The 21,442-nt window shown below is 38.6% G+C and overlaps 2 protein-coding genes across 2 annotated transcripts; one reads left to right on the plus strand and one right to left on the minus strand.

Moving 5' to 3' along the window:
* Positions 1–1,973: 1,973 nt before the first annotated feature.
* On the minus strand, positions 1,974–12,147 carry myhm86-1 (myosin heavy chain). The gene is made up of 41 exons (XM_029836890.1): positions 12,129–12,147; positions 11,707–11,752; positions 11,409–11,631; positions 11,160–11,303; positions 10,849–11,005; positions 10,678–10,705; positions 10,495–10,609; positions 10,319–10,411; positions 10,173–10,236; positions 9,957–10,055; positions 9,730–9,833; positions 9,518–9,656; positions 9,311–9,429; positions 9,073–9,222; positions 8,819–8,989; positions 8,444–8,747; positions 8,279–8,355; positions 8,104–8,191; positions 7,893–8,010; positions 7,686–7,809; positions 7,460–7,596; positions 7,088–7,343; positions 6,759–7,001; positions 6,503–6,679; positions 6,260–6,405; positions 6,074–6,164; positions 5,590–5,979; positions 5,361–5,487; positions 5,166–5,284; positions 4,863–5,059; positions 4,602–4,785; positions 4,332–4,497; positions 4,072–4,196; positions 3,676–3,984; positions 3,394–3,597; positions 3,179–3,304; positions 2,896–3,066; positions 2,709–2,813; positions 2,514–2,609; positions 2,298–2,429; positions 1,974–2,084 (listed from the first exon to the last, which is right to left on the minus strand). Exons 3-41 carry the CDS (start codon positions 11,610–11,612, stop codon positions 2,067–2,069), a joined length of 5,817 nt encoding a protein of 1,938 aa, XP_029692750.1. The 5' UTR covers positions 11,613–11,631; positions 11,707–11,752; positions 12,129–12,147; the 3' UTR covers positions 1,974–2,066.
* A 2,972-nt stretch (positions 12,148–15,119) lies between these two features.
* Positions 15,120–21,188, plus strand: xab2 (XPA binding protein 2). The gene is made up of 19 exons (XM_003964755.3): positions 15,120–15,268; positions 15,594–15,742; positions 15,955–16,078; positions 16,183–16,380; positions 16,763–16,897; positions 16,995–17,159; positions 17,322–17,466; positions 17,558–17,709; positions 17,788–17,907; positions 17,998–18,129; positions 18,624–18,755; positions 18,897–19,010; positions 19,112–19,274; positions 19,385–19,575; positions 19,660–19,782; positions 19,884–20,055; positions 20,348–20,474; positions 20,581–20,687; positions 20,806–21,188. The coding sequence occupies exons 1-19, from the start codon at positions 15,233–15,235 to the stop codon at positions 20,865–20,867; spliced, it is 2,547 nt and encodes an 848-aa protein (XP_003964804.1). The 5' UTR covers positions 15,120–15,232; the 3' UTR covers positions 20,868–21,188.
* The last annotated feature ends 254 nt before the right edge of the window (positions 21,189–21,442 follow it).

A 21,442-nucleotide genomic window follows, 5' to 3' on the forward strand; every position in this document is an offset into this window, starting at 1 on the left:
AGTTTCAATATCAATGTACACACTTACCTGGGTTGGAGCCTATCAGTTCAAGCAAAAGTCTGGAGCTAACTCTTTTATAGAGGGTGGGAGTGCCTGGTCAGCAGCAGGCTCTCAGTTTGGACATCACCTCTTTTCAACCTGTTGCTTTTTTCATGCCCCTGACATTTAAGGAGGTGAAATGAATAATTCCTTATTAGTACAATTTGAAAATGCATATATTTCCATGTTGTGTTAATTTGTTTACACTTTATTTGATGGTTGTCTTGGAGCTGACCATTAGTACTAATTTGAATTAAAAATGTATGCTTCCACATGGTGAAAAAAAACCACTCTTTTTCCATAAACATCCAAATATTTACCAGTAACCCAAAAATAAAGAATCTTGGTGAACTCTTATTATCTGTGACTATGATTTCCAAATAAATATTAGATTACTAGTATAAATGCACTTGTAGAATCCGGACCAAGACATGCAAATATGGTTCTGCCAAATAAACTAATGAGAAATGAGAATGTGCATGTGGTGCATGGTCTGGATTAGGTCTTAAATGGCAGGCTGTTACTGGAGATATTTATCCAAAAACTGTGCAAGCATGGCAGTGATTGCTAAATTGATACTGTTTGCAAATAATCTGGATCATTAAAGATTCTTATTTCAGAACACTGTCCTTCTTAAATGTTGTGAACATCAACAATCTGTTTTCAAAATTACAAGGACCTTTGGGGGTTGGTTTTGGAAAGTCTTCCAAAGTTCCAGTCCAAAGTTCCAGTTGTACATTTGAGACACTGAGACTCTTCCCCCACACCCAAATGACTTCAATATAAGACAGTTGTCATGTTAATTGAAAAATAACAGTCATCTTTCATACTAATCTAGTGGTTCTACAAATAATATCATTATATGTAAATAGATAGTAAGTGTCTTTGTACCCTATTTGATCTCATTAATCAAAACTAACACACCTTATTAATAGATTTAACATCACGTAACTGTTTTGTGTCACATCAGATGCAGGCATAGAACTTAGTTTTGGAAATATTCCTAAATATTTGTAGTCTACAATTACAGGACACTGGCTCATCTCATCTTCCTATAATAAAATTAAAGATGAAGGATTATCCATCTATGATCAGTCAGCTGTTATATAAAACCCTAAATGGATATGAAAACAGTTGGCAACTCATTTGATATCATGGCTAAAATAAGTTCCACCAAGTTAAATCAAACCATATCCAGTTCCTACATTTGATACTAAGGAGATGGCATCTGTAATGAACCTCGTTAAGTGCTTTGCCATATCTTTAGATCTGGTGCTTTTTGTAACTTGTTTTCAGTCAAATAACTGGAAACGGTGGACAATTTTTGACAATTTTGAGTTGGCTCTTAATGAGGCCTGTCCAACTATGTCCCACCAATCTTTTTTGCATCTTTGCTCCAGAAACTGACAATCTTAAGCTCTTCCTTATTCATTCTAATTCCTTACATTTAAAAATATATATGTGTTTTTAAAGATAGTTTTAGATATATCGGGTCATTATATTAGCATTAGCGCTCATCAAATCTAAATTAAAACATTTCTCAAGTGGACCCAAGAACATTTTGGATTCTACTAGCAAAACATACAGTTTAAAATACAAGATATATTCTCTCGGGAATTGCTCTAAAAGGTTATATTCCTTAGCAGTTCGGTGTACATTTCGCATCTGTGACAGCACAAAGCATACTTTGCATTTTCCCAGATTTCGTCTTTATTTTTAAAATTAGATTAGTTGGAATTGTAGATTTTGTCAGATCCAGTTTCCTGAATATAAAGCATATAAAATATGGTACATACAGTATATTTCAATGTTTTTTCAAAAGCAAAAATAGTCAAAGAAATAAACTTATCAACCCCCTTATAAAAAGTTATTTTTGTGTCCAATTTGAGAAATTAACATTAAAATGTGTTGAAAAGGAAATGACAGAATTCATGTTAGAGATAAAGTGATGATCTTTATTGACAGGAGACCCCAGTCACCATTCATATTCTATGAAAGCTGTTGAAGGCCTCAAATGATGATGAAGGTTACTCGGCAGAATCAGACTAAAGGAAAGATAAAAACAAATTATTAAAGAAGTTTCAATTATCAGGACAGTCTAGCAAGATTACTTGCAATTTAGTAAAAAATCATGATGGTTATCCCAACATCATATCCATTGCACAGAGGATGTATTGTCTGTTGCTTGCATAAGTTAAACTAAATTTTCATTCAAAATCACTGAACATTTTTTCACAAACAGGAAATAAGAAGCGTACCTTCCCCACATCACGGCTCTTGACTCTCAGCTTGTTGACCTGAGACTCAGCAATGTCAGCACGCTCCTGAGCTTCCTCCATCTCATGCTGAACCTTCCTCAGCCTGGACATGTGAGTGTTGGCCTGCTCCTCCTGTGAGGGGGTGGAAGAGGAAGTCAAGAATGCTATTATATATTCTAAATTAAGGAGATGGTCACAAAAGTGTTGTTGACTCACAGCCTCCTCAGCTTGTCTCTTGTAAGCTTTCACTTTGAGCTGCAGTTTATCCACCAGATCCTGAAGTCTGCTCACATTCTTCTTGTCCTCCTCAGTCTATAGAATTCAATTAATATAAAGAAGATATAAGAAATAAAAGAAGACAGAAACAAGGCACTCACAGACCAGTGACTGTCATTATTCTTTCTACTTTACCTGGTATGTCAGCTCCTTCACTCTCCTCTCATATTTGCGGACACCTTTAACAGCATCAACTCCACGTCTCTGCTCAGCTTCAACCTCAGCTTCCAGCTCACGTACCTGAAAGATAATTAATATCCTCCATCATATTTTTCTCCAGGAATGTCCGAACATGTGAATTATGTTGAGGGTTTATAGCTACCCTGGACTCCAGTTTCTGGAGCTGCTTCTTGCCACCTTTCATGGCAAGGCTCTCTGCTTCATCCAGGCGGTGCTGCAGGTCCTTGACAGTGACCTCCAGGTTCTTCTTCATCCTCTCCAGATGAGCACTGGTGTCCTGTTCCTTCTTCAGCTCTTCTGCCATCATGGCAGCCTGAAATTACAAACATTTCCCTTCTTTATTTAGAGTCTATGATAGGATTAATATTCTCAGAGCATGGAAGCAAATGAGAAATGGACCATCTAAATGATAGATGGGAGCTCACATCAGTAATGGCCTTTTTGGCTTTCTCTTCTGCATTTCTCGCTTCCTGGATGGAATCATCGACCTCACCCTGAACCTGGACAAGGTCAGCTTCCAGCTTCTTCTTGGTGTTGATAAGACTGGTGTTCTGAATGTTTAAAAAGTAGTCTTAGCAAGATCTTTATAAAGAATAGTTGATATAGTAGCTTCTTGTGAAGAGAATTAATGGAACCCAACCTGAGAGTGAAGCAGACCAACACGCTCGCTGGCATCAACTAACTCCTGTTCAGCCACTTTGCGTCCCCTCTCTGTCTGCTCCAGAGCAGCTCTGAGCTCCTCAATCTCAGCCATCATCAGACCATTTCTACGTTCTACCATTGCAAACTGCTCCTTCATATCTTCTTGTCCTCTCACAGCATCATCAAGGTGCAGTTGGGCATCCTGTCAACAAAGACACAAGGTCAGTTTTCTTCTTGGTTAATATTTTGATCACATTAACAACAGCTGAACCAAACCAACCTTAAGCTGTCCCTGGACATTTCTCAGCTGTTTCTGGGCCTCAGCAGCCTGCCTGTTGGCATGGCTCAGCTGAATCTCCATTTCATTCAGGTCTCCCTCCATCTTCTTCTTGACTCTCAGGGCATCATTTCTGCTCCTGACCTCAGCATCAAGTGTGCTCTGCATGGAGTCAATCACTCTCTGGCTGTTCCTCTTTATCTGCTCCATCTCCTCATCCTTCTCTGCCAATTTCCTGTCAACCTCACCCTTGATCTGATTGAGCTCAAGCTGGACGCGTAGAATCTTGGCCTCTTCATGCTCTAATGTTCCCTAATATAAGGAATAAATATGTTTAGTCATCTTTAAGAGTAGGTCTTGAACACATTTCATGACAACTGGTTTGAATCAGAATTTCACCTCAGCTTCCTCCAGTGCCGCCTGGATCTCAGACTTCTCTGTCTCAACAGTTTTCTTGGACTTCTCCAACTCATGAATACTCTTTCCAGTCTCACCAATTTGTTCAGTCAGGTCAGAGATCTCCTCTATAAAGAAATCAAAAGATAATACAACTGTGACTATAAGGCAAATATTTCTGATGTCTGCCTTAAATAAAACAAATACTATAATATTTACTAGTTAAATTAATCATCATCACATTGGAAAGATGCTTCACATACGCTGCAGGTTCTTGTTTTCTCTCTTCATGGTTTCCAGATGATCCAGAGCTTCCTCATAAGAGTTCTTCATCTTGAAGAGTTCAGTGCTGAGAGAACGAGCCTCCTTCTGAGCTCCTTCCAGCTCTGCCTGACCCTCCTCGTACTTCTGCTTCCATTCTGCCAGGACCTGAAGGAATACCCATCAAACTCTTGATTTGGTCCATGGTTTTTATGATTTTACATTGTGGTTTTGTATATAATCCTGATCAATCAATGTTTAAATTGTTTTACCTTGTCAAAATTTCTCTGCTTCTTGTCAAGGTTGGCAGCCAGAGAATTAGCTCTCTCCACATCAATCATGAGGTCTTCCACCTCACCCTGCAGTCTCTGCTTGGTCTTCTCCAGAGAGGCACACTTTGAGTTCACAGCCTCAATGGATTCCTCAGCGTCCTGCAGACGCTGGGCCAGCTTCTTCCTGTAGTGAACAATAATGTGATTACCTGAAATAAAAGTAGGGAACACTGAATTACATTGAAGGATTAGAAGGTTTACTTGGCTTCCTCCAGCTCTTCAGTACGCTGAATAGCATCCGTCTCGTATTTGCTTCTCCACTGAGCCACCTCACTGTTGGCCTTGGACATTGCTCTCTGCAGTTCAGCCTTGGCTTCCTGCTCCTCCTCGTACTGCTCTCTGAGCAGATCACAGTCATGGCGTGCTGACTGAACACCGTGGGCCAGGGCGTTCTTGGCCTGTTGAGGAGAACAATGCAGTTCGGGAATAGTTGTAGTTTAGGCCAAAACTATCAGAAAAAACATGAAATAAAAATGTAAATTCATTAATTGTTGAAAATCATACCTTGACTTCCTCCTCAACGTGTCTCTTAAGTTCCTCAATCTGTTGAGTGAAAGCTTGTTTGCCTCTGGTCAACTGGGAAACAAGAGCTTCTTTCTCTTCAAGCTGGCGACCAAACTCACCTGGATAATGGAAGGTTCACTTTGCAGTTAGTTCATATAGTTCAAATAGCACAACTGTACTGGAGAGGTCACTCACCATTCTCTGTCTGCAGTCTGGCCCTTTGTGCATTAATATCATTCAGCTGACGAACATTTTCATCGTTTTTGGATTTGAGTTCACTCAACTGATCCTCGAGTGTTCTGCACATTTTCTCCAAGTTCCCCTATAAACACATAGGAAAATTCTGTCGGCACTTTTCAGCAACTTCAGATGTTACAATTTTCTCAGGATGATGCCAAACATAATTATAGGATCAGTCACTTACCTTTGATTTAGCAACAGCCTCCATGTTGCTGGACAGGTCATCGATCTCCATCTTGTACTCGCTCTTTTCCTTCTCCAGCTTCTGTTTGACACGCTGCAGGTTGTCAATCTGCTCTCCCAACTCTGCAACGCTGTCAGCCTGCTTCTTACGGAGGGCTGCTGCAGTAGCTTCATGCTGCAGGGTAGACTCTTCAAGATCACGACGCATCTTCTGGAACTCAGCCTCACGCTTCTTGTTCATCTCAATCTGAGCAGCTGTTGCTCCACCAGCTTCTTCAAGCCTCTCACTGATCTCCTCAAGCTCCCGGGAGAGGTCAGCTCTCTGCTTCTCAACCTTGGCCCGAGCAGCTCTCTCAGCCTCGATCTCCTCCTCCAGCTCCTCAATACGAGCCTACAGATTTGATGACAGTCAAAAAGGATTTGAGTGGGAGCTATAGTCATTAATTCAAACATTAACATTTAATTGATTAACATTAAAATTTGACCTGGAGCTCCTTGATCTTCTTCTGAAGTTGAGCACCAAGAGACTGTTCATCCTCAATCTTGCTGAGGAGCTGGCTGATCTCAAAGTCCCTTCTGAATGAGAACAGTTGCATTTCTGTGGTTATTGTTGTCAATGAGGAAAAGTAGTGTGCTAGAAATACCATTATGAATGTAAGACAAACCCTTACTTCTTGATTTTCTCATCAGATTGCTGTTTCTCATTCTCCAGATCCATTATGGACTCCTGGGCCAGTTTCAGGTCTCCCTCCAGTTTTCTCTTGGCTCTCTCAAGGTCCATGCGGAGCTTCTTCTCTTGCTCCAGTGATCCCTCAAGCTTTCAGGTGACATTTAATGTTTATTATTTGAATATTTTTATGTTGAAAACACCCAGTATGCTCTGAAAGAGGTGCATTATTCAGTCATTTTCTTACATCATCCACTTGCTGTTCCAGCTTTGTCTTGGCCTTGGTCAGAGTGTTGACTTTGTCTTCCTCTGCCTGGAGGTCATCCAGTGTTTGCTGGTGGCTCTCCTGGAGAGCTTTCTTCTCCTTGGTTAACTTGGCAATAGACTCATCTTGAGATGCCATCTCCTCTGTCAGGTTTTTCACCTACAGTGATTCATTATTTTAAACTAGTGTTTCCTTTTTCCTAGAAACGGTATAATTTATTGCTTAAAGTAATTGGAACCTTGTTTTCTGTAGCATGTTTCTCCTTCTCCACTTTAGCCAAGGTGAGCTCCAGGTCATCGATGTCTTTCTTTAGCTCAGAGCATTCATCCTCCAGCTTCCTCTTCTTGGCTGTCAGTTCAGCATTGATCTCTTCTTCATCTTCCAATCTCTCAGTTGTCTCTTTGAGTTTGGCCTCCAGCTGGATCTTACTCTTGATGAGTCCCTCACATCTCTCCTCAGCATCAGAAAGGTTATCAAATTCCTAGTATAGAACAAGTGAGATAATTTAGAGTACAGCTGGTATCAGTTTATTGAGGGTTTCCAGTGCTGTGATGTGCTGTGACTTACTGATGCGACTTGCAGTTGCAGGTCGTTCTTTTCCTGCAGAAGGGAAACCATTTTCTCCTCCAGTTCTTTCTTCTTGGCCAGGGCAGTAGCCAGGTCAGATTGCATTTTCTCATAATTGTCTTTCATCTGAGCCAGTTCCTTCTCAGTCTCAGCGCTCTTCAGAAGAGGCTTGATCTTAAAGTAGAGTTTCAGCCATGGCCAGTTCTTGACATTCATGAATGAGCGGACGTTGTACTGGATGGTGAAGAGCGATTCTCTATAAAATAAACACCAAAATATAACTTCTGTTTCAATATACAAATGCAATTATGTAATATCTTATGTGCTAGTTTGTTATGAATTAAGACCGTGTAAAGTTTCTATTAATCCTACCTCCTCTCCATCATCTTAACAAACTCCTTCCTCATGAGATATCCTCTGCAGAGGGCCTGAGTCATTGTCACCAGCTCAGCCAGTTTCTCATCTCTCATCTCCTCCAGGGTACCCAGCAGACCAGCTTTGAAGAACACCTGTGAATCCAGTGAAATGAAACCAGTCTTCAGCACACATGGAAACAAAACGACTCTTTCTATTCTTGCTGCTGTATTCTAAACTGCACCTTAGTGTGTCCAAACTTGTACTGGGTGTGATCCACATCAATGGAGCCCAGAAGCTTCTCTGAAGCTTTCTTGTTGTCAATAAACTGTCCCTCGGGAATGACACTGGCATTCAATACTTTGTATCTACAAGAGAATGCAGGTACGACAGTTCAGTCATCAAATTACAGATAATATAATATGTTCAACTGATTCTACTAAGATATCACCTCTGCTTGAAGTCACCATAGAGAATTCTGCTGGGGAATCCTTTCCTGCAGATTCTGATGCCTTCCAGGACACCATTACACCTCAGCTGGTGGATGACCAAGAAGTTCTCCATCAGACCTAATGGGAGAAATCCATGGAGTTATTCGGAATCAATTTTACATAATGATTTAACTTGTAGAGTAATATACAAAAGCTGCGCTGGCTTCTTACCTGGGGTCTTGGACTCATTGGGAATCAAGCAGCGGACAAAATGAGGATGAGTGCTTTTTAAATTTGTCATCAGCTTCCCCAGGTTCTCCTGAATGAATAATAATAGGGCATTGTTGCGATTTCTAAAGGAAGTTTGTTTATTGTTTTTCTGAAATATATTTGGAACAAAACATACTCTAAAAAGAGCAGACACAGTCTGGAAGGAACCACCCTTCTTTTTTCCTGCCTTCTTTCCAGCACCAGCAGCAGCTTCTGCACATCAAAACAATATATCTTTCATTATTGTGGCAAAATGTTTCTGGTTTTTCATACCAATTTATGAAACTATACAAATACATACCATCACCAGCACGTGCAGCATACAACAAGGACATAAGTTTGTTGGAAGATTTTTGGTAGAGCTGAACAACTGAGTCATTCAGGGGGTCCTTGTTCTTATCCAGCCAGCCACTGATGTTATAGTCCACAGTGCCAGCATAATGGACCAGGGCGAAGTGAGCTTCAGCCTTGCCCTTTCCAGGCTTTGGCTTCTCAAAGGCCTTGGTCTTGCCAAGATGCTGATCATGCAGCTTGTTCTTGAATGTTGTGTCAGAGGCCTTGGGGAACATGCACTCCTCTTCCAGGATGGAGAAGATGCCCATTGGCTGTGAAGAATTTATTTCATGAATATTTCTATGGTATATACAGACATCACAATATCAGAGTGATCTTTTACCTTCTCAATAAGCTCAATGCAGGCAGCCAAGTCCATACCAAAGTCAATAAATTCCCAATCAATGCCTTCCTTCTTGTACTCCTCTTGCTCCAGGACAAACATGTGGTGGTTGAAAAACTGTTGCAGTTTCTCATTGGTGAAGTTGATGCAAAGCTGCTCCAAGCTGTTGAACTGTCATTTTATGGAAGGACTGTTATTAATTGCCCTATAAAAAAAGCTGAAGATCATGTGTCCAATTACAACTGATAACTCACATCGAAGATCTCAAATCCAGCGATATCCAACACTCCAATGAAGTATGACCTTGACTGCTTTGTGTCCAGCATCTCATTGATACGGACGACCATCCACAAGAACATCTTCTCATAGACAGACTTACACAGAGCACTGACAGCATTGTTGACCTGACAATATGGACGTTGAGTATATGTCAGCCACTATAATGCTTTAACGTGCATCTAGCTCTTCAATGATATGATTCTTCTTCCTTACCTGTGGGACGGTCTGACCTTTGGTCACCATCTCATTACCAACCTTGACTCTTGGGTAGCACAAACATTTCAGCATATCAGCTGAGTTCAGGCCCAATAAGTAGGCAATTTTATCAGCCACTGGGTGGAAACACATCCAATACATATTCACCTACCATTATATAAAATAATTGTTAAGTATAAGAATTTGCATTATTGTAGTCATTACCCTCAGTGCCATCAGGTTCAGCCTGCTCCTCACGCTGCTTCTGCTTGAACTTCATGGTACCATGATGCATCACAGCTCCAGTCAGCTTGTAGATGTTTATCTTTTCATCAGCAGTGAAGCCCAGGATGTCAATAGCAGTCTGAGTCACACAGGAAATACATTTATAGATTCTTTATGGAGGAACAAAAACACCAAAAAAAGTGTTTCCTTACATCTGTAGCAATGAACTCCTCCACATCATCAATGCTTTTGACAGTGATCTCACCCTGACTGATCATTGGGTAGTCATAGGGGTTAGTTGTGATGAGGAGAGCCTCTGAAAGATAGGCAATTACATTATATATCAATTATATATATCATTTAATTTTAGCTTTTCCTATTATTTTGTTGTTGAGCTAAAAAATATCTAAAAGGATCTTAAAAGGATGTAAAACTGTACCCAGCAGTTCAGGCTTATGTCCGGTCATTAGCTGATAGAAGATATGGTAGCTCCTCTCAGCAGACAACTGGAAGGTGACACGAGATTTCTCCAGCAGATCTATGTTTGACAAATAAAGACAGGCAGGCCATATTAAATAAAGCAACTCTAAAGCTACATTGTATAATGGATGTTTTTTTTTCCAATGGGGCAAAAGTGATATGATAAATGACTTACATGTTTCTATATCAGCAGAAGCCAGCTTCCCAGTGGTACCAAAGTGAATTCTAATGAATTTACCCTAAACATTTAGAAATGTAAGTTAATGATATTTTTCCCTTCAGCTTCAAATGCTTACCATTTCAAAACACCTGCATACTTACAAAACGAGAAGAGTTGTCATTTCTCACAGTCTTGGCATTTCCATAGGCCTCAAGTAAAGGGTTGGCTGCAATGATTTGATCCTCCAGTGAACCCTAAAAACAAAACTAAAATGTTATTGTTGATTGCAAAGAATTACAAAAAAGATGTTATTGTCCATCATGTAAATCTATTTTACCTGTATTTTTCCAGAGCCTTGCTCTGCTTTCTTACCCCCTCCAGCCACTGCAATTGTTGCAAAGTACTGGATGACACGTTTGGTGTTGACAGTCTTTCCAGCACCAGATTCTCCACTATAAGAGAGATATTTTATCTTATGCATGGCAATATTCTGTTTTTCTGTTAGATGTAGAATACTCACGTGATAAGAATAGACTGGTTCTCACGGTCTGAAATAAATAATTGACACAAATGTTCTTATAAATACCAATAAAATCCTAAAACAATATCAGCGCAGCTGAAATTATTCTCTCTTTTATCTTATTTAACAATAAAATCTTGTGTGTCTGTTTCATAAATGAAATATTTTTACCAGTGAGCATGAACTGATAGGCATTATCAGAGATGGAGAAGATGTGTGGTGGAGCCTCAATCCTCTTCTTTCCTCTGTATGCATTAACAACCTGGGCATCATACACTGGAAGCCACTTGTAGGGGTTCACCACGACGCAGAAGAGGCCAGAATAGGTCTGGAGAGATTTTCTTTTTAAAAACTCTTTTTATATAATGAAGACTTCATGTGACTCACAGATAAATGTTCATTTGTGGCTGTAGATAAAAAGCAACACCAATTGTAAATGTGTTTTTGTAGGATCACAAAATAAACCCTTTGTAAACACTCACATAGATCATCCATGATGCAAAACGCTCTTTGAGGTTATACAACACAGCAGGTTCGTTCAGGTGGGTCATCATGGCCATGTCCTCAATTTTATCATACTTAGGAGGATTCATGGCGTGGATGTCATCCTCTTTCACAGTGATGGTCTGAATTAAAACATTCAAAATGAGCATGCTTCTCAATCTTCCTGGTTATATATTGTAGTTTTATTTGTTCACTCTGTACAAGTGGTGCAGCATTTAGTCCCCTACCTTTCCTGTCACCGTCTCAACTGTGGCTTTGCCACCCTCTCTCTTGATGAGTTTGCCTTTCAGATACATCTCGGCAGGTTCAGCCACAAAATAGGCTGTTTTGGCATCAAAAGGAGTGTTCTGTGCTTCAATCCTCTCCCTCTCTGGCTTCCGGAGGTATATAGAAGCAGGGCCATACTGCTCCATCTCCGCGTCTGTACTCATGATGGCGCTTTATGTGGGACTGAGAGGCAAGAGAAAACATTTATTTAGAGAGCAGTTGATCATAGGTATGCTTTACTAATGACTGTATGTTTACCTTTTCTTTGATCCCAACTGTAACAGAGCGTTGCTGCCCAAAGATGCTATGGAAAATGTGAAAAAAAATTAAGTAAAAATATTTGTGTGTATATATACAGTATATATATATATTAGTGGTTTCTTTTATAATCCTTCAAAAATATTTTTTAATTGAAACAAATGAAAAAATTAAAAAAGAGCACAAGTTGCTTTAAATTTAGTTTGAATTATATACAGTATATGATGCCTTAAAATATCCTTTGCCTTTACCTTCCAGGCTATCCAGTATTTCCAAAATATTTCTATACTATATTGTCATTTATATTCCTGTTTGATTAGTTATTAGAGCAGATGTCCTGCAAATCCTCATTTACATGTCATCACAAGAGTATAATTTCAGGTAAGCTAAGTGTGTAAAGACAAAATACAAAGTGCACGTACCTGGGATGTTGTCTCAGTTGTCACTGGGGCCTGAGAATGTTTCTTTTATAGAGGCAGAAGTGCATGGTCAGCAGCAGACCACTCCTCGATTTGGTCAAGCATCCCTCTCATAATAAGTCATACAGTATCTTGTAACGCTGCTGCTTTGGAAAGTTACTAGTTAATAAGACACACCAAGGCTCAGGTTGTGTCTTCAGCAATGACATATTTGCAAATATAGTATTCCATGAAGCAAGCATAGTATTTACTGGGTTTGAAATCAAGTATTATAAAGCAGATCTTATTTAAAAATAATAATAATAAAATCTATTAATGGAGTGTGCCTTGATTTCCTTTTTTGCTCTTTGTAAGATGAACTCAAACGTCATTGGTGTTAAATGTCAATGCCGTATTTTAAATTTTTAACTGCGGTAAAATAGAATACAATTGATGAGTATGACTAATATAAAAAAGTCACAGCAACTAAAGGCCTCTTTCACATCATAATGAATATACTATACAGATAGAATAGGCTAAATTTATATATACTGAGATTCAATACACGTTATCGTATTCTGAAAGAAGGGTATTTGGCTCAGCTTTGTTTCTGTTAATAAATTGTAAGCTGATGTTCAGAGTACATCTCAGGTCACAGATGCTTGGAAAAATCATTACAGGTTTTAGAGCCATTAGTTAAGTCTATTAAATAGTTTTTTTAAATTAGATTATGATTTACTTCAGATTGATTTCATCATTTCATAGTGAGAGGTTGTCTGTGCTTGCCCTTCCAATTATGCATGGACATAGCCAGCAATGGAACTTAATTTTGAAGAACACAAGTGCTCTTGGTATATAGTTGCAGGACATTGGCACATCTCGTATTCCTCTAGTAACGATGAATGTAAGTTCAAGTGGAATTATAACGTGCCTTAAAAGGACTAGAACATTTGCCAACCATGCGATGAGATAAGACCTATATTAAGTCCCATGTTAATATCAGAAGTTCTTTATCCACATTTGATGCTGGGTGTTGGTGCTGTTATGGAGACACTACATCACCCAATAAAAGTGTATTTGAAATGTGACTCTACTTTTAAGACATTGCTCACATTATCTTCAAATTAAAGACATAAAATAAATGCCAAGTAGCCAAACTGGACAGTGCCATTTAAAGGATGCCCCTGTGCAGTAGAAACACACTGTTCTATTGAAAACTTCTTTTTGCAAGGACATATTTATCCACATTAAATAAGTAGTAGTAGTACTATATTTAGTATTTATGTAAAGGTATTTTATTCAATCTTTCATTTCTTTGCATAGTTAAACAAAGACATATAAAGGTTATTTGGAAAATAACGCTCAGTGCAATGACTCATTGAAATGATGTTTCTGAGGATTCTCATTCATTCAGGTCATGTTATGTCCAAAAGATTAAAGCAAGGCCACTGGCATACCAGGATTCTATTACAACGTGTACAGCAGCAATTATCTTCACTTTGTCAACAGACTTGTCAACATACTAACAAATGGGAAAGCTATATCCATCCATCCATAGAACATGGCTGTTGGAGGGAATGAGCTTAAGGGATGACATACAAAGAAAAGGTCACGTTACTGACCCATCCCCCAAATGCATGCTTGGAGAGGACCCAAGCAGACATGGGGAGAACATGCAAAGTTCGCACAGACAAGCTCCAAGGGAACCTGAAAAGTCAGGACCTTTTTTCTATGAAGTGTCAGTGTTAATCACGGCATCACCCCCACCTGGAAATGTATATAATTTTTTTCACCCAGTTTATATGTATGTACATTAAACATCACGGCACAACTATATGCTTAAAAGGTCATTGGTCTAGTCGTCAGGACACAATATAATTTGATAACAGTGTGCAATTGAAATAAATCGATTTTAAATCAATATTTTAACTGCAAAACTGAAAAAAAATCATCCTCGGATAGATGTGTGCATGAATGCATGCTCTCTCGTATACTGCAACCAGTAATAATTAAACATTCTCCATTGATTCAGATCAAAAGTGGAAATATCTTCTAAAATATTCTGGTTATAACTAATTACTTAAACAACCTCCGCACATAGCCTATTGTAGTGGTCACTCAACATTCAAGATATATTTCTTACATTTATAAGGTAAAGAGAAGTTACCTGTGGCCAGAAATTTTTAGGTATTTATGGAAAATGGAAATACTGCATGACAGGTAAAAGGGCATATTAGAAACAGATGGGATAGATGTCACAGCACCTTTGTGAACCATGGTTTCAGAGATCATAAAAGCTGGAGTGGATTTTGTCACATGTATCACATGCAGATGCCAGACAGAGCACTGGCTCACAAGATGGCATATCAATTTTCATAAGTGAACTGGTTCCTTTTAATCTTAGCACTGTGTTGGGGAAAATGTGATCAGGTGTTGTGCACTTCTGTGAGAATGTGGACAGTTAAGAAAGGTATCAGAGGCACATTCAATGGTGGTGAGGTGATTATGGCAATTTTAAGAATTAAACTAAGTGTGTATGTACCATTTGCCAAGATGAATGCCTAAACACGACATGACCGCAAATTAAAATTCAGTAGCAGTTAAAATGGGACACAGACTACAGAGGGAAAATGAATTATATTTGAGAGTCAACTGAGAATAGCAGTAAATGCGGATGAGGTTACATAGCTGCAAAATGACACTATAGGCTAGAGTAAAGTAGGTCGGAGCCTGTGGAAAAGTACAGTAAAAGCAATTTTTTTGAGACCGTGCAATATAATGTATGGTGATTGGATATTTTTTCTGTATAAGGAAAAATTTAAAAAAAAAAAACATTTTGAATTGAATCAAATTGCTTAAGACAAACCAAAGAATGAAGGGCTAGAAAGATAGAGCAACAAAAAAACCACTTTGGGGTTTGAGAAAGGTAATAATGACGCAATGGATACATTCTGCCAGTAGGGGACAGTAGTGCGCCAATCAGTGCTTAATGAATGAAAATAAAAAAGACGAAGAAGGTCCGGTCGACGTTAAGTGACGTTGGAAATAGAAACTGAGCGCACACGCTTTTCGCGGTTAGCTGGAGCGGTCATCGTTTTGTCAAATTTTTAATAACTGTTAAGGACAAGATGCCTTCTCTGAACGGAAAACCCGATGTTATATTTGTAAGCTGAGTTATATATAATACATATTGTAATGCACAGCCTTAGTTTATGTCTTCCTGTTCTAGCTAACTTTTTTCTTCGGCGCTAATGTTAGCTCAATTGTTGCTTTTAAACAAGGGATACTCTTCTTTTGTTTTAGCCACTAATTGCTCTTTAATAATTAGTTTATAGACACAAGAATTAGATTATTAGATTGATACAGTATACTGTTGAACAACGGTACAATCGCAGTAACGAGTTGTGCTAGCTATGTTACCTTGTTATTGTGCGCAACGTAGTTAAGACAAAAGTTAATAACGCTGTAATGTGCTTTCGTCTGTTTTAGGAAGATGACGATCTTCCTTATGAGGAAGAGATAATCAGGAACCCATATTCAGTCAAGTGTTGGATGCGTTACATCGAATTTAAACAAAATGGGCAAAAATCCATCCTCAACATGATATATGAGAGGGCTCTGAAAGAGCTACCTGGAAGGTAATCGGTACTAGAGAAGACATTAAAAATAATGTTAATTCTTAAATATCCACACAAGTTTATTTAAGCACAAAAGATAAAATGTTACTTTTTAAATTGTCACTGATCATTCTAGATATTGCACAAGTGTTTGACACTTAAAATGTTAAAACAGTTAGTCCTAATTATATGCAACTATTCTTTTTAATGTAATCTTTTTTCCCCACCTGCAGCTACAAGTTGTGGTATAATTATCTCAGAGAGAGACGGAAACAAGTGAAAGGGAAATGTATAACAGACCCCAGCTATGAAGAGATCAATAATTGCCATGAAAGGGCCTTGGTGTTTATGCACAAGGTAATAGTTCAAATCAACTCCATATTGAAAAAAAAAAAGTTAAATAATAGTATAATATCTAGAAGTTGTTTATAACACCAATCATGTGGTTTTCCTTCATCTAGATGCCTAGAATATGGCTAGATTACTGCCAGTTCCTTGTGTCTCAGAGTAAGATAACAAGAAGTCGCCAAACATTTGACCGTGCCCTCAGAGCTCTTCCTGTTACTCAGCACCCACGCATCTGGCCTCTGTACCTCCGCTTTGTCCGCAGTCTTTCCCTGCCCGAGACTGCCATTCGGGTATATCGCAGATACCTTAAGGTAAATTGCCTACAGCTTCACTTCCAAATTTGAGTCTTCAATATAGATCACTCTGTCTTATCTAGGAGGGAGGAGAAGATTCACTTAGTAAAATTATGTCATTTTTCAGCATAAACATTACTTAGATATTTCAGCATATATAAACTGACATGGCTGCATTTAATCACTGGCAGCAAATTTTAACAAAAGGCTCTAATCAAGTTGAAAGTTTTTAAGTTCACCAAAGAGGTGTTTCACAATCTCTACTTAATATAAAAGTTGCAGCATTGTGACGTAGGATTATCAACATTGGAGTGCTCTGTGTAATGTGAATGGGTGAGTTGTAAAACACTATTGTTTTTGAAAATTACTGACACATTTATACGCCCACTCTTTGTTCCAGCTTTGCCCTGAGAATGCCGAGGAATACATAGATTACTTACGGTCTGTTGGCCGCCTGGATGAAGCTGCTCTCCGTCTAGCAGCTGTAGTTAATGATGAAAGCTTTGTGTCAAAAGAAGGAAAATCAAATTATCAAGTAAGAGTATCTCTGAATTTCAAGGAGCAATTGAATCTACCATTTTAAGCTCCCTTTGAAAGTGGTTTCTTATGTGTTTGTTTCATTTTTTTAACAGTTGTGGCATGAACTCTGTGACCTGATCTCTCAAAATCCAGATAAGGTGACCTCTTTAAATGTAGGTGCCATCATCAGAGGTGGCCTCACTCGGTTCACAGACCAACTTGGAAAACTCTGGTGTTCTTTGGCAGACTATTATATCCGGAGTGGTCATTTTGAAAAGGTAGGTGTCCCACGCATCATCTTTGTTCATGATATTAGTCAAGTCTTTTTTATTTTAAAAATATGTCTAACTTTGCTAATCATATAAAAATGTGCATTCTGATAGAATGATTATCAATTGTATTTACTTTGTTGTATTGTTATTGTGTCTTTATTTAATTAGGCCCGTGATGTGTATGAGGAGGCCATTCTTACAGTGGTAACAGTAAGAGACTTTACACAAGTGTTTGATAGTTATGCCCAGTTTGAGGAAAACATGATTGCGGCAAAGATGGAAACCACTGCCGAAATGGGGCAGGATGAAGAAGGTGTGTGTGAACATATTATACATTAGTAAAATTGGTAAAGTTGTTTTTCATCTCTGTGTGCCTACATTCAACTTTGCCTTTATCTTCCTAGATGACATAGACTTGGAGCTTAGACTGGCTCGCTTTGAGCAGTTGATAGCCCGTCGCCCCCTTCTGTTGAACAGTGTGTTGCTGCGGCAGAACCCTCACAATGTTCACGAGTGGCATAAGCGAGTGAAACTATATGACGGTAATCCGCGACAGGTAAGAGGGTTCAAGGAGGTACACTTTGTTATTATGAAATTATTATTTTCTAATTATGCATGTCTACTCTTAATCTAGATCATCAACACATACACTGAGGCAGTACAGACTGTGGATCCAATCAAGGCCACTGGAAAGCCTCACTCCCTTTGGGTTTCCTTTGCTAAATTCTATGAAGAAAATGAGCAGCTTGATGATGTAAGCTACTAAGGTCTTATTTGGGCTGTATTATACCAGTTGTTACCAATTTTTATGCGTGGTACTGAGGTTTGAATGAATATCTCACAGGCTCGGACAATCTTTGAAAAGGCTACCAAAGTGAACTATAAGCAGGTGGATGACCTTGCAGTGGTTTGGTGTGAATATGGGGAGATGGAACTGCGCCATGAGAACTATGAACAGGCATTACGCATACTCAGGGTAAGGCACATCTTTTATTGTACTCACACAGCTAGATGTGCATTTTTTCTGTTTCTTCTTTTATGTGATGAGACAAATATGTGCCGAATTGTAACACAAAAGACATCTGGAATTTGGGGAGTTGTTTGTTTGTTTTCTGAAAATATCACTGTATCTGATGGATTATTTAGTGTATAAATTGATTTCTTTGAACAAATTGGGAGTTTGCTCCTGAGAAATAAAATTCTAAATATTTAAAATCCTATATTAATTCATTAGTAAAATTAGTAGCATGTTTCTCTCTTTAATGCCATGATGTAGATCTTTTTTGCCTGTGTTTAAACTTTCAACCACAAATGGTCAGCAGCACTGATCTCTAAAACGCCCATCAAATAATCTCCATCGCCATCTGCTGGCTGACCGAAGACTTTATAAAAAGCAAATCCTTTGTGAATTTAGTGTTGTAATTTGCAATTTTAACTATACCATATTTTTTTAAAATCATTTTAATCTAGAAAGCGACGGCCATCCCATCTAAGAAAGCAGAGTACTTTGATGCATCTGAGCCTGTCCAAAACAGAGTCTACAAGTCCCTGAAAGTTTGGTCTATGCTGGCAGATTTGGAGGAAAGTCTTGGGACATTCCAGGTATTTTTACTGCACATTTAAAAATGTTATTCCATCTTTTTTTCCCTATTTTATCTTATAGAATTTTCAAAAACATACTTTTTTAAAATATTGCATATGTTTGTTTAATTGAGTTTGGGGTTTTGTTCTTGTTTTGTATAGTCAACAAAAGCAGTATATGACCGAATTATTGACCTCCGCATCGCCACTCCACAAATCATCATCAATTATGCTATGTTCCTTGAAGAACACAACTACTTTGAGGAAAGCTTCAAAGTAAGAATGTCCCAATAATGATCCATCTTAACATTTATCTTCAGTTTATACAATTAGGAAAATTGTACAAACATTTGTATCCCAAACTCTTTGTCTTTTAGGCATACGAGCGTGGTATTGCTCTGTTCAGGTGGCCAAATGTTTATGATATCTGGAACACTTATCTTACCAAGTTCATTGACCGCTATGGTGGCAAAAAGCTGGAGAGAGCAAGGGATTTATTTGAACAAGCTCTGGATGGTTGCCCTGCCAAGTTTGCAAAAAGTAAGTGGACATTTGTATTAGAATATTTGCTGTTTATGATTATTATAAGATGTCTTTCAAACTGCAGTTGATTTTTACATATACTGTGTTCTGAATTTTCTGCTTTCTAGCTATTTATTTGCTGTATGCAAAACTGGAGGAGAATTATGGGCTGGCTCGACATGCTATGGCTGTCTATGAAAGAGCAACTGAGGCAGTAGAAGTAGAAGAGCGACACCACATGTTCAATATCTACATCAAGAGAGCAGCTGAAATATATGGAGTCACATACACCAGAGAAATTTATCAGAAAGCTATTGAGGTGAATGTCAACATAAAGTGGAAATGCATTGTTGCTATCACAGTCACTTAAACCTAAATTATTTGTATGTTTGGGTTTGCTTAGGTTCTTCCTGATGAGCACGCACGGGACATGTGTCTGCGATTTTCTGACATGGAGAGTAAGCTGGGTGAAATTGATCGAGCCAGAGCAATCTACTCCTACTGCTCACAAATCTGTGACCCTAGGGTGAGATCCTCCCTGACTCCTATTGTTTCCCTAAAAATAAAAATCTATCAATCTATGATATTCACACACTCTTAATTTCTTATTTATTTGTATTGGTTCAGGTGACAGCTAATTTCTGGCAGACCTGGAAAGAATTTGAGATCCGTCATGGAAATGAGGACACTATTCGTGAGATGCTGAGAATCAAACGCAGTATCCAGGCCACATACAACACCCAGGTCAACTTTATGTCATCTCAGATGCTGAAGGCCACAACAAGCTCCACAGGAACGGGTGAGAGGGCTTACTGTTTTGTTTAGCTGATAATGACCTCATCCTGAGGACCCACAGGGAAGCTGATGACACATGGTGTTGCAGGCTGTGTAAAATGAGAATTAAAGATAAGCGGAGGATTTTTCGAACTATTACGTTTACTGCATCAGGATGTAGTCAGTCACAATAAGGGCTAGAATCTTTACACTGCAGTTGCATAATGTGTGAAAATGTGGGAATGAGAAGTGTTTACACACAAAACACAGTGTTAATCTCTGTAGGCAAATGTTGATTCGTTTTATTGCACATCCAGTGTCAGATCTTGCTCCAGGCCAAATGGGAATGGATGACATGAAGATGTTGGAGCAGAAAGCTCAGCAGCTGGCTGCAGAAGCTGAGAAGGACAAACCGAAACCCAAAGAGAAGATTCTCTTTGTCAGGTTCGTATTGCTTTTCCTCCATTGACAATCTGAAGTGTCTTTTGAATTTGGAATAAATGTTCCAGAAAAAAAATGGAGGAAAAAAAAGTTGTATGTGCCTATACAGGAGTGATACCTCTCGCAGTGAACTTGCTGAGCTCTCAAAACAAGCTAACCCCGATGAGATCGACATCGACGACGATGAAGAGGACGACAATGACCAGGGCCCAGAGGGTGAGTAACAACCATCTGGAACATCAGGGCAAATTTGTGTTTATCTATACTCACTTAAATAGGACTTTAGTTAGTGAACATGGTTGCACTAATTTTCTTTTGCTCTTGGCCTTCACAGAGGTGCAGCTTGAACAGAAGAGTGTCCCCACAGCTGTCTTTGGAGGGCTTAAGGATGATTGAAAAACACATTCTGGGCAGAATATCCCAAACGTTTATATTTTTCCTTCTATTTGTTGTATCCACTTTGTAATTACTTTTAATAAGAATACTTGGTAAAGTGTCTGTCAGCATTTGCTGTTTTCATTGAATAAAAAGATAAATGTTTTTTATTTTCCTTTGCAGTATAGTTTGTTGTCCATGTGGTGTCAGTCTTGCTCACATATGAAGATGAAGACCACTGTCTGTACTTGTACCTGAAATGTTTTTTTTTTTTTTAGTAATACAACTTACAATGTAAAAAAAAAAAAACATGCAGACAATAAAGCCTTATCCACCACTGTATATACACAAAGGTATTGGTGCATGATAACATACCATTAAAATGCTTAAAGAGTTAAATTTGTAGGCCTGCAAAAGTGCTAACTATGAAGAAATGTTTCTTTCAGAATTGAATTAAAATAGCTTGGAGGTAATCTTAAAGTTACTGAAAGCATGTGACCATGCACTGTTTAAATAAAGAGCATAGAACTACAAAGCTCTAAAAACACTTGGAAAGAGAGTCCCTTAGATCAGTACATTGATCCCAGCCACTAATC

This window comes from Takifugu rubripes, chromosome 5 (genome assembly GCF_901000725.2).
Source record: "Takifugu rubripes chromosome 5, fTakRub1.2, whole genome shotgun sequence".
In the NCBI taxonomy this organism is placed as follows: domain Eukaryota; kingdom Metazoa; phylum Chordata; class Actinopteri; order Tetraodontiformes; family Tetraodontidae; genus Takifugu; species Takifugu rubripes.